This window comes from Loxodonta africana, chromosome 17 (genome assembly GCF_030014295.1).
Source record: "Loxodonta africana isolate mLoxAfr1 chromosome 17, mLoxAfr1.hap2, whole genome shotgun sequence".
Taxonomy (NCBI): Eukaryota; Metazoa; Chordata; class Mammalia; order Proboscidea; family Elephantidae; genus Loxodonta; species Loxodonta africana.
The window spans coordinates 29,600,618-29,617,211 of record NC_087358.1 but is presented as its reverse complement, the minus strand read 5'-3'; the positions used below and the strand labels follow the sequence as shown (position 1 = coordinate 29,617,211).

Here is a 16,594-nt window from a genome sequence, read left to right as displayed (position 1 = left end):
GAAGTCTGTACACCTCATATACTGAAGGATAAGAAAGTAACAAAATCAACCTGGATGAAGCAGAGAGGTTTCAAAGAATGAGAAAAAGACTGCCAAAAGAGAAGGGAGGGAAGAGAGGGCATTCTAGGTAAAAGGAATAGGATTTATAAAAGTGTGAAGATGTTAAACAACAATATTGCTTAGTCATTTAAATCACACATACTGAAACGGATGGAGTATAAGTTGTGAAGCAGAAAGTGACAGGAAATGAGTTTGGAGAAGTACAGAAAAAGCAAATAATTAAAATCTTTCTATACAATGAAACTATATTCTAGAGGTAATGTGGAATCACTGAAAAGTTTTTGATAAATCAACAAATACATATTAAGGACTTACAAAATTTCAGGCACCATGCTAAGTCCTGGGAACACCTGGATAAACAAGACACAATTTCTGCTTCTAGAAGCCCATAATCGAATGAGGGGAGGAGAGGGGAGAGGGTACACATAACTAAACAGGAACTTACCACAGTGTGCTGTGTCAAAAGGAAGCTCACTAGGGGGCAGCTAACAAATCTTGAAGATAGGAAAGTGGGGGAGGTCTGAGGGTGCAAGATGAGAAAATAACACATAAACTGAGACCTAATAAAGGACGTAGCGAGTTCAGATACACAAAAAAGTAAAAAAATGTTTGAAGACAGGGAATATGAAGGATAGCAAACAGAGATGAGCCTTTAGAGAAAATTTGGAATTCATCCTATGGGCTTTTAATAGCCTTTTGGTTTTAAACAGAGATGTGCTGCTGATCAAATTTGTATTTTATAAAGAACATTCGGGATGCAAGGTAGTTAACAGCCTAGAGAAGGGCAAGACTGGGGTTAAGGCTAATTAAAAAGCTTTTTGCTGTAATGCAGGGAAAGGATAGAAGCAGCCTGAACTAAGGTTAATAGTGGAAATTCTAATAGGCATATTCGAAAGTTAGTGAAGAAGGAAGAAGGTAGAATTAACAAAATTTGTTGGTTTTTTGGGAGGGAAGTGAATAAAACAGAGGCGTGAAATGAACAGATTTAGATATTTAAAAGCTTCTTTCAATATCGTGTAGGCAATGTGGTTATTAGGGGCGTGCGTGCATGTCGATAGGCAGGTTGGAGGAAATAGTGACTAGATTAAGTGGCAGCATAAAATTGTGCAAGCCTTCAGAAAGTTATTTGTGATACATTTCGAGAACCTAAATTTTATTATTCTTTGACCCAGTAACTTACACCTATGAAAATCTATCCTAATGAAAAATCTGAAATATTTAAAAAGATTTCAGCCCAAAGGTATTTACTACAACCTTATTAATTGCTGCAATTAATAAATTAATTGCAGCAATAAATAAATCAATAAACCACCTAATAGGAAACTAATTATGAAAAACTTCAGTTCAGCAATTCAATAGAATTAATATTCAGCCAGTAGAATGAGATTTATGGTGAATTTTTACACAGAAAACACCTCATATTTTTGTGCTATTTAAATTAACAATGAGATAACACCTTTTACCAAAATTTTATAGAAATTAAAAAGAGTAATAATAACAAATACAGGTTATAATGGAGGAAAACCCCACTCTCATATATTATTGTTGAGAATTTCTATAACATTTTTAAAGCAATATGAAACATCTGTTAAAATTTAAAACATATACACCCTTTGACCCAGACATTCTATTTTTAGGAAGTTCCAGTATGTAAACAAAAGTTCCAGTATATACAGCTGTAAGTTTGAGAAGATTATAGCAAAAATCATAAAAACCTGAAAATAACCTGAATGCCCATCAATAAAACAATGGTTGCATAAACTGTGGTACAACCATATTGTGAAATGTTATGTAGCTATGAAACAGGTTGTGGTAGGAGCCACCTTCTAAATACTGAGAAGGGATATAAACAGGAGATCACTGATAAAATCATCCAGGAGTTTTTCTGATGATTTGGAAAGCTCAGCTTAACAATTCCATTGAACCAGTCCTTCCTGTATAACGTTAACACAAGTCTCAGAGAATTTATATACCAATCAATTTTGTGTAAGCTAAACAACTAAAATTGATCACAAACACTTTGAACTAAAAGATGTAATTAAATACTACTGATATCTAGGAAGATAAATTTAAGAAAAATGTTATCTTAAAGAACAGAACCTTGAAAACATCATGCTAAGTGAAATAAATGATTTGCAAAATGACAAATATTGTATGATCTCACTTACATATCTAGAGTAGGCAATTACATACAGACAAAAGCTCATTAGTGGTTACCAAGGCGGGAGGGGAGGAGAAAGTGTGAATCACTGTTGAGGAAGCATCGAGATTCTGTCTATGGTGATGGAAAATCTGGCAACAGATATTAGTAATGGCTGCAAAAAATGATTAATGTAATTAGTGCCACCAAATTATATACCTGAAAAATCTTTAATTGGCGAATGTTGTACCATATTTTTCCAACAATAAAAAAATTAATAGCATAGTAAATAAGTCAGGCACAAAAGAACAAATATTGTACAGTCTCATTTATTATGAAATAGGTAAACGTATGGAGACCAAATCTTATTAGTGGTTACCAAGGGTAGAGGAGAGGAGGAAAGGGAACGTTATTAAGGGTTACTGAGTTAATGATGAAAGACTAACTGGGAAAAGGACAGTGATAATGGTTGTACAACATGAGGAATGTAATGTCACTGAATTATACATGTAAAACGTGTTGAATTGGCAAATGATTTGTTATGTATAGATATATTTACCACAATAAAAAATTTTTTTAGAAAAAATTAATAGCATAAAAATTTGAAATAAAAGGCAAAGGTCAAAATTTATCAAAAAGAAGTAATAACACTACTTTTTTGTGTTTAACCTAATTTCAACAGCACTTCCTATTACAGGAGACATTGTACCATATATCATCACTACATCAATAGGCCTGATGCTGACTGAGCAAAGCTTTAGTGTAAGACCTAGGTTCTAAAATCTGGTCAAACTCTGAATCAGTTAGCCCAGACTTGGTAAGCAGGATGAGACAGTCAAGTAAAATAGTTTAATATAATCCAAACCTGAAGCTCTGTGACATGAATACCAGGAAAACTCAATTGCTAATGAGCATAATTACTAACACATTACTAAACTGTCAATATCTAAGAAGTACCAAGCAGAGGCCACGAACATAAAAGGCAAGTTTGTGTGGCAGCTGGAATACCAAAAATCTGACACTTTTGTTCCTCAAGTGGACAAAAGGAAGAATAACAACACTGTGCGTGTGAGTTAAACGTGTTTAAAAAGCAGATTCCAGGACCCGAGGCCTGATTCATTAGGCTTTGTGTGTGACTCAGGTGATCTGATTTCGCAGAAGGTCCATGGAGCAACCTTTGAATAATGCTGCCCTCAAAGAGTGGTTCTCAAACCTGTGAACACCATCAGAATCATCCAGCTGAACTGTTAAAAAAGCTCGCTGGGCCCCACTCCCTAAGTTTCTGATTCAGTAGGTTTGAGGTAGGTTCCAAGAACTGGCATTTGTAGCAAATCTCTGTGACATTGATCTCCGTGAACTGTTTCTATACACTGAGGACCACAGATGAAACTGAGTTGTCACGAAATATATACCAACTGCCTGGAACCTAAGGTGATGTTTGTAAAATCAGATCCAATAACGGATTTTTTTTAACCTTTAAATGGCTAGATTTTATAATTAATGTTTTAAAGGCTTATAACACATTTAAAAATAAATAGCAGAAGCATATTCTGCAACCACTAAATTTTGCTGAATTACCAGTGCATACGACAGTGACTTAATTCGATGTTACTTCTGTTATGCAAAAATACACCACACATAGGGAAGAATGGCTTTTTTTTAAAGGGGGAGAAAAAGATTAGTAAGACACACAGTATTACATACAGAATTAAATGTCTTCATAAACATTTTCTATAGTACCAGTTTGAAGGCTAAGAAACAGCTGGTTTACAGGTCAATTTATATAACTAAACCTAATGTTGCCAAAGGAAGAATAAAAATGTAGTACAGGCAGACTGATAATCAGCCTTAAGCAAATCATACCATTAACATAAAAAGTAAATTATACTTCGTGACCATATGTCCTAAGACTCAGAACTTAAACTCTACTCTATCAAAACATTTAATATACAATTATTCCAAATATTTATATAATGGAAATGACATGTGTTAATATCATTAAAATATCCTCTAAAGACAATAATTTTATGTAAACAAGAAAAACCTAACAGCAAATATTCACTGTAGCAAGTAATCTACTATTCCTAAAATACTATAAAGAACGATCTTTGTGTTCTAAGCATGATTTACAACTCGAGTTTAATAAAAATATAATTTACCATGTGTGCTACGTATTTTACTACTTAGCCCATTTTACATGAAAAAATGTCTAGAAAAATTTATAATGATGATTAAAGCGGTAATATATAGGTTTTATCACACGTATCAACTGCCATTTCCAATAAGTATTTAAAATATGCAATGTCTAAATATTTCTAATCAAGATTGTGCTAGAAGAGGAATAAAACACAGACTTCTGTAGCAATTTGTCATAATCATTCACCAAAGAGATTCTATTGGGCAACAACTGCTTTAGTAATACTTATATATTTATCTCTGTTTGTTGGATATATAGTAAAATACCCATTATAACAATTGTTAAATGAATTTTTAGGCTGGAGAAAAGGTCAGAAACATTGAGGAAAAGATAAATAGTAAACCTATGCTTGCAAATAAAACCTGCAGACTTTCCAACTTACCCTTCTTACATATAAATGGATTATGCTTCTTCAGAAAACAGACACATAAAAGCATAATTATGCTCTGAACTGGAGGGAAAAGTGGTGAGACGATGCCCAAATAATAATGATCATGAAAGACGAAGAAAACAGCAGGTAAAAGACTACATTAAACTGAATTTACTGTTCCATAGTCATACAGATGAGGCCAAAGTCTAGGAAAAGGAAAAATTCTTCGAATTTGTATTAAAAAAAAGTTGCCTTTGTTAATAGTTACTGATACTTGGCAGATTGCACTATTCTTAATATGGTTGGCTTATGCCATAGGCACCCTAATGAATTAAATATATGTTGTTATTAGCACAATTATAAATACCTTGAATACTTCCACATAATTTTCATGAGTTACCAGAATGTTACTGATTTTAATGTCCATGTTTTCTTACTAAATCAGCCTACTCTATAAACTTTTCAGTGGTCTTAATACTGGTTCAGAAAATGGCTTTTCATATACTTTTTCTCTTTAACTACATCTTACCTCTTCCCTCCTCTAATCTGTGTCTCCTGATTACCCGCTGTCGTTTTTCTTCTTGTCGTAACTGAAGGTGTTCTTCAATGTTAACCCCAGGTACTGGGACAGCTAGATAATTATCCAAAAAAAAAAAAAAAAATAGTATATGCTTTATGACATATGACAAAACTATATGATATTCAACAAAGTAAAAACTAGCAAAAACATAGTCTAAAACACAAATTACTTTTACTGTAAGATTTCTTAGCAAAAGAGAAGAATAAATCTCATCCCTTAATTAAGGAGAAGGTGTTTAGTATAATCAATCTTATTACCTAAAAGAAGGTCTAAAGGTATCATCTCTTTGACTGCATCAAGAATTCCTCGTTGTCTTGCCTCTTGACCATCCAACTCTCTTGCACAAGCCTTGCAACATCCGCACACAGCACAGCCAGATTCCCCTGACCCACAACCACAGATCCTTAAAGAAAGAAAAAGATGTTACTGAAATCCTTCTAATCTTTCCTCAAATGTGTCCTATGAACTTCCTTTCTGCATTTTGAGATTAAGTTAAATGAGTCCGCAATCGTTACCCCTTCAGATCAGGATGTAACAATTTTAAAGAAAAGGTACGAATAATTAAAAACAAGATTTTATTAAGCCCCTAATAGGTATAATTGGTGTATTTCTAGAGAAAATACACATTCTACTATTTTCAAACCCACTTTTAACAACAAGTCTTTTAACAGTGTTCACACTTTAGTATCATATGGCTTGGATGTATTGGTTGGTTAAACAAAACAAAACAAAACCAAAAAACTATGCTACCTAATAGATCAGAAGAAGTGTGGGCAGCCTTCAGTGAGTGAGCCCAGCTTCATACATTATGCTTCCTTTTCCCTCCCTTTCATAGGCTGAGACTCCTATAGCATTTGCTTATAAAAGACAAGAATATGCCAAAACCTGGCTAACAGGCTAGTGAAAAGTAATGTGACCACTACTTTAAAAATAATATTTAATTTTAAATTTATTCTAAAATATGTAGTTTTGATTTTATAATAATCGAAGTCATTTTTAATAGTCCTTAATGTCCTGGCATATATTCCTATGTCGACTGTATTCATTTCTTCATTTCAGCTTCATAAAGAAATCACTGCACTTCGTTATGTACTATCCATACAGATCTACAGGTAATTATTACAAACTGATAGTAAATCTCCGGGAAAAAAAGGAAACAAAGAGGAACAATGATTTTCAGTAGGAACAAGAGAGTTCAGGTGATTCCTTTACAGTATATACCAGTTGCTTAAGTTCAGAGATTGGGGACACTGAATTTTAATAGAAATAGCTTGAGAAAGATGAAGGATGAAGGTGGTATTAAATGACTAACAGGATATTTGTGTAGCCAAACTAAAAATAAAACAGAACCAAACATATAGTTTTGTAGGATAAATAAATACATTCTTTAATAAAGAGAGCCATAATATTTTTTGCATTTTTTTTTTATATTTTTTGCTTACTCTAATAATGTGGAGTAAATTTAGTTTTTAAAAATCATATTTTATAGCCTTAAAAGAAAAGACTGGTTAAATATGATCTATTTAACTATTTTAGGCCAAGCATATAACCAGAATCTACCCACAGCAGACCTAGACAGTATTTCGGAAGAAAACCTGACTCCCAAAGAAGCGCTATAATTGGGAGCTGAGATGTGGAAATGGCTGACCTCACTCTGGGCTTTTCTTCACAAGGTTCCCTGTACTCTCCAAATCCAGCCAATTATCAGAAGTCTTACAAGGACACTCAGTACCTGGTACTGACTGTAACTGACAACATAAACACAAGATCCAAACTTCTCTCCCACGCTCTAGGGAAAAACTTGAATTCTGATTCTGTCAAACCTAAATATTAACTTTGAACTGAAAATAATACGCTGTTGTATTGAGTCTATTCTGACTCATAGTAACCCTACAGGACAAAGCAGAACTGCCCCTTAGGGTTTCCTAGGCTGTAATCTTTGGGGGAGCAGATCTCCAGGTCTTTTCTCCTGCAGAGCGCCTGGTGGGTTCAAACTGCTGACCTTTTGGTTAGCAACCAAGTGCTTAATCATTGTGACACCAGGGCTCCTGAAAACAATATACAGCCCTGAAAAAAAAAAACAAAAAACAAAAAACTGTGGTCCAGTAAAAGAGATAAATATAACAAGTTGCAACTTTATAAGTAACAATCCCTAACCCCCACCCAGACCCAACTGCAGTGCCACTGAAGTCGATTCTGACTCATAGCGACCCTATAGGACAGTCCCTAAAACTCCTAAAATTGCAAACGATAACTTTAAAAGAAAAAAAATCTATGCCTAATTGAGTATTCTATGTATTTGATAATTCTACTCAGAAAATATTCATGTTCTACAAAAATGGATAGCTGGTATTGAAGGTGATTTAGAAAAAGAACACAACTGGCACAGCCCTGAGTCTTGAAAAATGTATCATCTATTTACAAATAATCGTTTAAATGACTCACATGAAAGAGAAGCCCTGTAAATAAATTACAAAATATTGAGATAATAGAAAACAACTAAAATAAATACAAATATGTATTAATATGTCTTTAAGAGGAAACACAGAGAAATGTACTCAAATAATTTTGGAAAAGTAATGTGTTCTGCACATTTTCTATTAATATCTTATTTCTTCAGTACTCCTCATTTGCTTACCCTCCAGGGACCCTGTCTGGACGGCCACTGCTGACACAGCTGGCGCCGTAGCCGGTGCAGTCCCCACAGACAGTGCAAACCATGCACTGCTCCAGCTTCCACTTATGCATGCCTGGGGGGCACATCATGGACTTCTCGTCTTTTTCATCGAGTTCTTCTTCCAGATCTTCATCCATTGCTGTTGCCATATTTTCAACGCCAAAACCTACTTGGCAGATCAAATTTATAATTTGTTACGTAGTTATTTCCATGTTTAAAAAACTGGTAATTGTATTTCCCAACCAAAAAAATACATGAAACATAATAATCTAAGTAAATATTTACAAAGGAATGCTAAAATATGAGTAACAAAAATAAAATTTACTTTAGAGACCACTAATAAGCACTCTCCTCACTTTTCTTTCTCCAAGAGGAGGAAGGCTCCTGTCAAATCCCTGTTAGCTGTAACTTTCTGCCAGTTGTACTTTTAATTCTTTTCTGATTTTGATCCCTCCTTTCTTTTTTTTTTCCATCCCTAATGCTAACACTTTTGTTAAGGCCACCATCATCTCTTCAACAGATCAAAGAAAGCCAAAAGTCCCTCTGCTATAGATCACCTTCCCACTGCCAACGATCAGCCTCCTCAAACAGGTATTCGTTCCTATGACTTCACAATTTACCAGTACTAGTACAAGTATCGGAAACCCTGGTGGTGCAGTGGTTAAGTGCTACGGCTGCTAACCAAAGGGTCAGCAGCTGGAATCCGCCAGGTGCTCCTTGGAAACTCTATGGGGCCGTTCTACTCTGTCCTATTGGGTCGCTATGAGTCGGAATCGACTTGACGGCACTGGGTGTTTTTTTTTAGTACAAGTATCAAGGAGTCCTGGTTGTGCAATGGTTAAGCACTCAGTTGCTAACCTAAAGGTTGGCAGTTCAAATGGTGATCTGACTCCACGGGAGAAAGACCTGGCAATCTGCGTCTGTGAAGAGTACAGCCTAGAAAACTCTATGGGGTAGTTCTACTCAGTCACATGGGGTCATTATGAGTTGGAATCGACTCGACGGCACCCAACAATACTAACAAGAGTACCGGTATCAAGAAGCCCTGGTGGCACTATGTTAAGGCACTCAGCTGCTAACTGAAAGGTTGGCAGTTTGAACCCAATAGCAAAGTCATGGGAGAAAAGACCTGGCAATCTGCTCCCATAAAGATTACAGCCTAGGAAACCCTATGGAAGCAGTTCTACTTTGTCATATGGGGTTGCTATTAAGTGTGGCTAGATGGCACACAACAGTACCAGTACTACTAGCCATGGAGGTGATTCCAACTCATGGCAACCCTATGTGTGTCAGAGTAGAACTATGCTCCATAGGGTTTTCAATGGCTAATTTTTTGAAGCAGATCACCAGGCCTGTCATTTGAGGCACCTCTAGGTGGACACAAACCACCAGCCTTTTGGTTAGCAGCCAGTCGTTATCCTTCTGCACCACTCAGGGACTCCTCACAATTCACAAACCTCTAATTTGGCTCGATGGCAATGGGTTTTGGTAATATCTTTCCAAGTCTTCAGAAGAACAAAACTCCTCAGCGAGACACAGTCACAATCTGGTCCAATTTTTTTTTTTCCCCCATGCAAACTGCATTCCAGAAAATTCCCTATGCTTTCCAGATATGCTGTGCCCTTTCACATACCAGGGCCTTTGCTCATTCCTGTTCCCTCTACACAAGATATCTCTCCCTACCGTCATCTACCAGTGAAACTCATTTTCAGCCTTCAAAAATTCAGCTCAAAACTCATTTCCTATACAAAGCACTTACTAACTTTTCCAGGGAATCACTCACTACTTTCTCAAAGCCTGTTTATACCTCAATTACAACATATTTAATTGTGTTATAATTGATTCAGCTAATTTTTATTGAGCACCTATATGTTCCAGGCATTCCTCTAGGCAAGGGGTCAGCAAACTTTTTTGAAAAAGTCCAGATTGTTGATAATTTAGGCTTTGTGGGACATAAAAGTCTCCATCCATTTTTTTAATAACCCTTTACAAATACAAAGTTCATTTATAGCTCAGAGGCCTGTACAAACACAGGCCAAAGAGCAGATATGGCATCAGACTTTATTTTGCAGAGCCCCGTTCTAGGCATTGAAGGCTATTGTAGTGAGCTATTATCTAGTGAGAAAGATGAACATCAATCAAATAATCATGCAAAAATATAACTGTGATAGGGTCAAAGGAGACAGATAGGGCTACAAGAGCATATAATGCGGGAGCCAAACTGCAGGGATCAAAGAGTTCTTCTTCATGTTTTATTTCCTACTAGACTTAGATACTCAAAGGCAAATTGCATCTCTTACTCATTTTATCTCTTTTTTCTTATTCTCAGTCAAACTTACTCTTATCTTTTACACCATCAACAATATAGAGCTACCACTGAATACAGGTCTGAACTCATAACATATATTTTTCATTTTTATCTCTTCTAATCTATGGGCAGACTAGGAAATTAGATAACCAATCACTGGATAACTATGTCTAGAATTAGAGTAAAGCAATACTGAAGGACTCAGTTACTCTATTTTTAACAATAATAGCTAAAGGTAATTGGGCACTTAAATGTACTAGGCTCTAAATGCATTACTCACTTAATTATCCCAGCAGTACATTGACTATTATCCCCAAATAAATGCCTAAATTCAATGTTCTTCTAATAAAAATACCCATCAAATAGACTAATTCTAATTCATACGGAAAATAGAAGCCCCAAAGTGACTGAGAAAACAAAATTTCATAAAGACTAAAAATTTGACATCAAAATTTAAAAATTATATACAACAAATGAAACCATAAACAAATGTAAAAGATAAGCCACAGGTAGCCCAAGGATATAGGTAACACATACAAACTAATATGTAAAAAAAATTCCTCTAAGTAAGAAAAAGGCAAGCAAAATAAGAAAAGCAAGTTTGAAGAAATACTCAAATTCAGTCCTACCCCTAGGTGTATACGCAAAGGAAATACATACATATGTTCACCAAAAGACATTTACTAGAATGTTCACAGCAATATTTTTTCCTAATGACCCAAACTGGAAACAACCTAAATGCCCATAACACTGGAAATGATTAAAATACTGTGGTATGTTCACACAATTTAGTACTATGCAACAGTGAGAATGAGCAACCTACAAGTACTCCTAACAATATGGATGAGTGTCATGAACATAAACGTTGGGTGAAAAGAAAAAAAAAAAACTAGACACAAAAGAGTTCATACTGCATGGTTCCACTTATGTAAAGTACAAAAATATGCAAAACTGATCTATGGGGTTAACTGCGGCAGTACACAGTAACTAGAGGGGACCATAAAGGGGAGGCTTCCGGGTGCTGGTAATATACTGTTTCTTGATCTGGGTGCTGGTTACATGAACATGTTCAGCTAGCGGAAATTCAGAGATGTACACTTATGCCATGTCTACTTCTCTGTATGCACACTGTTGTTAAGTGCCACTGAGTTGGTTCTAACTCATAGCAATCCTATGCACAAAAGAATGATACACTGCCTGGTCCTGCACCATCCTCACAATCCTTGCTATGTTTGAGTCCATTGTTGCAGCCACTGTGTCAATCTATCTTGTCGAGGCTCTTCCTCTTTTTCACTGACCCTCTACTTTACCAAGCATGATGTCCTTCTCCAGGGACTGGACCCTCCTAATAACATGTCCAAAGTACGTGAGACGAAGTCTTGCCATCCTTGCTTCTAAGGAGCATTCTGGCTGTACTTCTTCCAAAACAGAGTTGTTCGTTCTTCTGGTAGTCCAAGTATATTCAATATTCTTCGCCAACACCATTATTCAAAGGCATCAATTCTTCTTTGGTCTACCTTATTCACTGTCCAGCCATCACATGCATATGAGGTAATTGTAAATACCATGGCTTGGTTCAGGTGCATCTTAGTCCTCAAAGTGACATCTTTATTTTTTTAACACTTTAAAGAAGTCTTTTGCAGCAGATCTGCCCAATGCAATATGTCATTTGATTTCTTGACTGCTTCTTACAACGAAAAACCATTTCATATCCATCAAACTGACAAAAATCAGAGTCTGATAATACCAACTATTGGAGATGATGTGGAAACCTATACTCTGCTGCTGAGAATATAAATAAGTTGGTACAACCTTTTTTAAGAGAAATTTAGTAAAGGTGAAATCCACAACAATTAAACAGAGAAAGCCTCACATGTTTACCAGGAAACATGTTATAAGGAGGTTTTTGAATTATCTGCAATTGTGAAAAACTGGAAAGAAATTCCTACACCAACAGGAGAATGTATAAATAAACTTTGGTATGTTAGTGGTGCGCCTTATTACATTTAACATGGATCACTAGATTTACATATACCAACAGGAATAGATTTCGAACACCAATCGTGAGACAAAATAACAATTTGGGGAAAAATATGAGTAATAGATTATCACCTCTGTAAACACATAAAACACTAGCATGCATTTTATGTGCCAAATATAGAATATCTAATATATTTTACATACAAAAATATATAAGAACAGGACTGAAAGGATATTGATCGAGTTCATGATTGTGGTTAGTTAGCTCTGGAGAAAGACGGAGTATAACAATAAGCCTTAGAAGGGTAATAGGGGGATACAGCGCACTTAAACCTTATCTGCAATTTTTTTTTTTTAAATGACAAAACATGATGGTAGGTATACAGCCTTTTGTTTGTTTCAATGTTATTTTATGTACTTTTCCTGTTTAAAAGAATAAAAAAAACTTTACATTCTATATAGTTCTGCATTCTGTATTAATTTTGTGTCTTACTTGACTCATATGCCTTTCTAATCCACTGCTTACTAACAGAGTAAGTGTGATTCCTATTAAGTAGAAAATCTTTGCACAATTTTGTTACAAAATATAGTCTAAGAAGCCAGAACACAGGTATAAATTTATGCCCAATTTTCTTAAAGATTTCCAGAATACTAAAAGAACAATTTTGTTTAGCTCAGACCTCTTATAAAACATTATTTAAATGTATACTTACACTGTATATAGAAAACTAAACTAATCTCTCCCTGTCGCCCTAGCAGACATCATCCAAACTATGGTTCACCCAATCATTATCTCCATTTTTTAGTGCTTCGCTTTTCTTTCTTTTTTTTTTTTTTTAAACAATATGCTCTAACAGACCTGCTTTTTTTAAAAAATTAAACTGTACATACATATATATGTTGTTGTTAGGTACCATGGAGTTGATTCTAACTCATGGCAACCCCAAGTGACAAAGTAGAACTACCCCATAGTTTTCTAGCTGTAATCTTTATGGAAACAGATGGGTAAGTTCAAACCATCAACCTTTTGGCTAGGAGCCGAGTGCTCTACCACTGTGCCACCAGGCTCCGTATATATATGGATATAAAAAACCCATTGCCATGGAGTCCATTCTGACTCATAGCGACCCTATAGGACAGAGTAGAACTGCCCCATAGAGTTAAAAAAAAAAAAAGAGTTGCTCCTTAGAAATATGGATATATCAAAGGAAAAAAAAATGGTAGACTCTTGAGATTCTGATGTGCCTGCCATCACATAGGTCTCAAAAGAGCTAAACTTGCTTTTGTTAATTTATACAGAACTTAATGTTCAAAATCATTTGTATTTTAAGCACAGTTCAATGCTTAGTTCTAATGGTATTTATTATTCTTGTATTCTCCAGTCCACATAAAAAACAGAAAACCAGAGATTGGAATGAAGGATATAACATATTCACAGCAGCCAGAAGTGAAACTTGAGAGCAAGAATGAAAGACACAAATTATTTAAAAAAAAAAAAAAAAAGACCACAACAAGCATAGCAATCAAAGGATAAACCCATTTTCACTTCAATAACCCGAAGGTCGGACAAAGGATACCGTGAAGGAGGTGCATCTAGAACTTAGTCATTTCTTGATAAAGGGTCAGGTATTCATAAGGATCATTCTTAGTTGTCTACACAGACTAAATTACAGGCCGTACATCCTGTTAAAGAGGAAGGTAATATTTGCCAGGTGGACTGCTGTAAAAAGTGGTTAAAAATGAAAACACGTGGTATAAAAGGAGCTAATAACATGGGGCTGTTTGGAAAATTCACTTTTCTAGAATAATTCAGTCATCAACAATTCTAAATCAAAGAGGTGCTATTATATTTTATAAATAATGTAAAAAATCATTTAAATAAGCAGGTTCATATGCTTAAAAATTAAAAACCTAAAGTATTCAATTACCCCAGTGATAAACTTTTATCAATGACTATTGTCAAATAAATAAGAAATTCAGTGGTTTTCCTAAGTATGAAATCAAAGAGTCACTTGTTTTAAAAAGGGTACTATTCTTAACACACATTCTTCTGAAACTAATGAAAAGACAACACAAATTTTAGTATCCACATATCAAACACTTACCTTTCCCTCCTTGGTTCATGGCACCAGTGTCTCGCCCACACTGTCCTTTATTATTTACACCAAATGTCCACACTTCTCCATTCTTCATTAAAACACAAGTATGAGCTTTGCCCATAGCTACCTGAATTACAAAATGGCCCTTCAAATCAGTTACCAAACCTATAGAAAAGATACAGAATTGTTAAGAAACAACAAAATAGTTCTTCTGAGCCTAATAACTCATCAGTAACGTAAAAAGATCACCCTGACACAGAACTTTTTATTTCTGTGGCAAAAATAACTCACTGAAGTGAGAAATAAATGGCCATAAGAGTGGTAGGGTATTACTAAATTAATTTTGTAATTTTATAATGTAGCTTTAATGAACCTCAAAATGTTATCATCCTGAATGTTACCATTCAGGAGAAGTAGGCTCAAGCTTACTTCTCCTGAATGTTGCTTTAATGGCCAACAGCTCTCAACAATTCTCAGAAGCACTAGTAGTTCTCAAACTTTCCTGATCTAGGTACAATGGAACCTATAAATCATTTTACTTTACCTGCTTTGAGGTACCTCAGCAGAACATTTCCTTGTCATAGTACACTGAATGATATTGTTTTTGTAGGAACCTGTGAAGTTTTCCAAAGCAATACTTTCCAATCTTTTTTAACCTACAATGCTTCCTCCTACAATCAAACACGTAACTACTTCCTAGCTTCTGATATTCACGTATTACTTTCACTACGCCTGCTTTACATCTACTCAAAGGCACCTTGGAAGACAGGGCTAGGTATCTGCTTCTAAAAGGTCACAGCCTTGAAAACCCTATGGAACAGTTCTACTCTGCACACATGGGATCACTGAGTTGGGATCGACTCAAAGGTAAATGGTTTGATTTCTGCCACCATGTTATCTACTTGATATTTTTTTGCATCAACTATAAATTGACTGAAGCATTTATAATCTTGTCAAAAATAGTAGTAACAGTAAAAATCAAATACTGTACATATTAAACACTTTTTTAAAAAATCAGACATATTTGTTGCATTTAAATTACAAATATCAACGCTGTATCACATGTTGGGAAAACTGTTTTACATTATTAGCTCAGATATTACTTCTTTAAGAGGGCCTTCTCTTTTACCTCATACTAGCTTAGGTCTTTTTGTTAAGTATGCTTCAAAAACTCCCGTTTCAGTATTTAGCATACTTAAAAAAATGTATACATAGAAATGGTACTTAGTAGTAGTAGTAGTAGCTGACATTATTTGTGCCCTTACATGTGCCAGGCTCTGTGCTAAGCATTTTAAAAGCATTATCTCTTATAACGTCTTCAACAACTGTATGTAGCAGGTACTATTATTAGGTGGGGAGGGTGGAGGAAAGCTCTAAAAGGTTAAGTAAACTATTAACCATCTATAAATTGGTGGTGCCAGATATAAGTCCATGTTCTTAACCACTAAACCACACCTCAGATCCTCAAAAAGGCAAGAACCATATCTGTCTGGTTCACTGATCTTTTACATATAGTTAGTGCTCAATAAACATTTGTTGAATAAATGTGTAACTTTCATCAGTCCTAGCCAAGACGATTTTAGCAAACAATAGTTATACTGAATATTGTTTTTAAACTGTACATGAGTCCACTTCGCTCTCTACCACAGAGGTCAATTGAGAATCTAAATATTACTACATTAAGTCACTTACATATCACCTAGGTACGGTTCACTCCAACAAATAACTGTTACAAAGTTTTGATATACATCATTTCCCTAGCATGATATAATCACTTAAACTCCCAAGCACAAAGTTTATTAATTCTGCTTTTTCCATAGAAATTCATAGACATCACTAGCTTGTACATCTTCACCTCATCTAAAATCCTTCCAAGTAGGCTGCTTCATTCAATTATACTTATTTCTAAGTGCTGGACAGGATATCTAGCAACATAATACTGTGATTTTTTTTTTTTTAAGGTTAGAGTTTATAAATAAAATCTACTTATTTGGCTAGTAGGAGCCCTCATATCCACTACTTCAACTTTTGGTTTATCAGTCATTCAGCCACTTAGCCAGTAATCACTGAGAACACACACTGTGCCAGGCACTGTGCTTAGCACTAGGATTTAACAGTAAAGGAGAGAGAGTCCCTCCCTGACAACCTAACAGTTTAAAGGGAAAGATAAGTAAACAATTACA

At 35.1% G+C, this 16,594-nt stretch overlaps 1 protein-coding gene across 13 annotated transcripts in view; it reads right to left on the bottom strand.

The window, feature by feature from the left end:
- Positions 1–16,594, bottom strand: part of MYCBP2 (MYC binding protein 2) — a 287,598-nt gene that overhangs the window by 197,037 nt on the left and 73,967 nt on the right. For 9 of the 13 annotated variants that reach the window (XM_064270017.1, XM_064270009.1, XM_064270015.1 and 6 more), the window contains 4 exons: positions 14,418–14,576; positions 7,986–8,193; positions 5,605–5,750; positions 5,297–5,398 (listed from right to left, as the gene is read on the bottom strand). In XM_064270017.1, coding sequence (XP_064126087.1) covers positions 5,297–5,398; positions 5,605–5,750; positions 7,986–8,193; positions 14,418–14,576 — 615 coding nt within the window. The remainder of the gene's footprint in view (positions 1–5,296; positions 5,399–5,604; positions 5,751–7,985; positions 8,194–14,417; positions 14,577–16,594) is intronic. The other 4 variants (XM_064270010.1, XM_064270013.1, XM_064270020.1 and 1 more) reach the window with 1 other exon arrangement.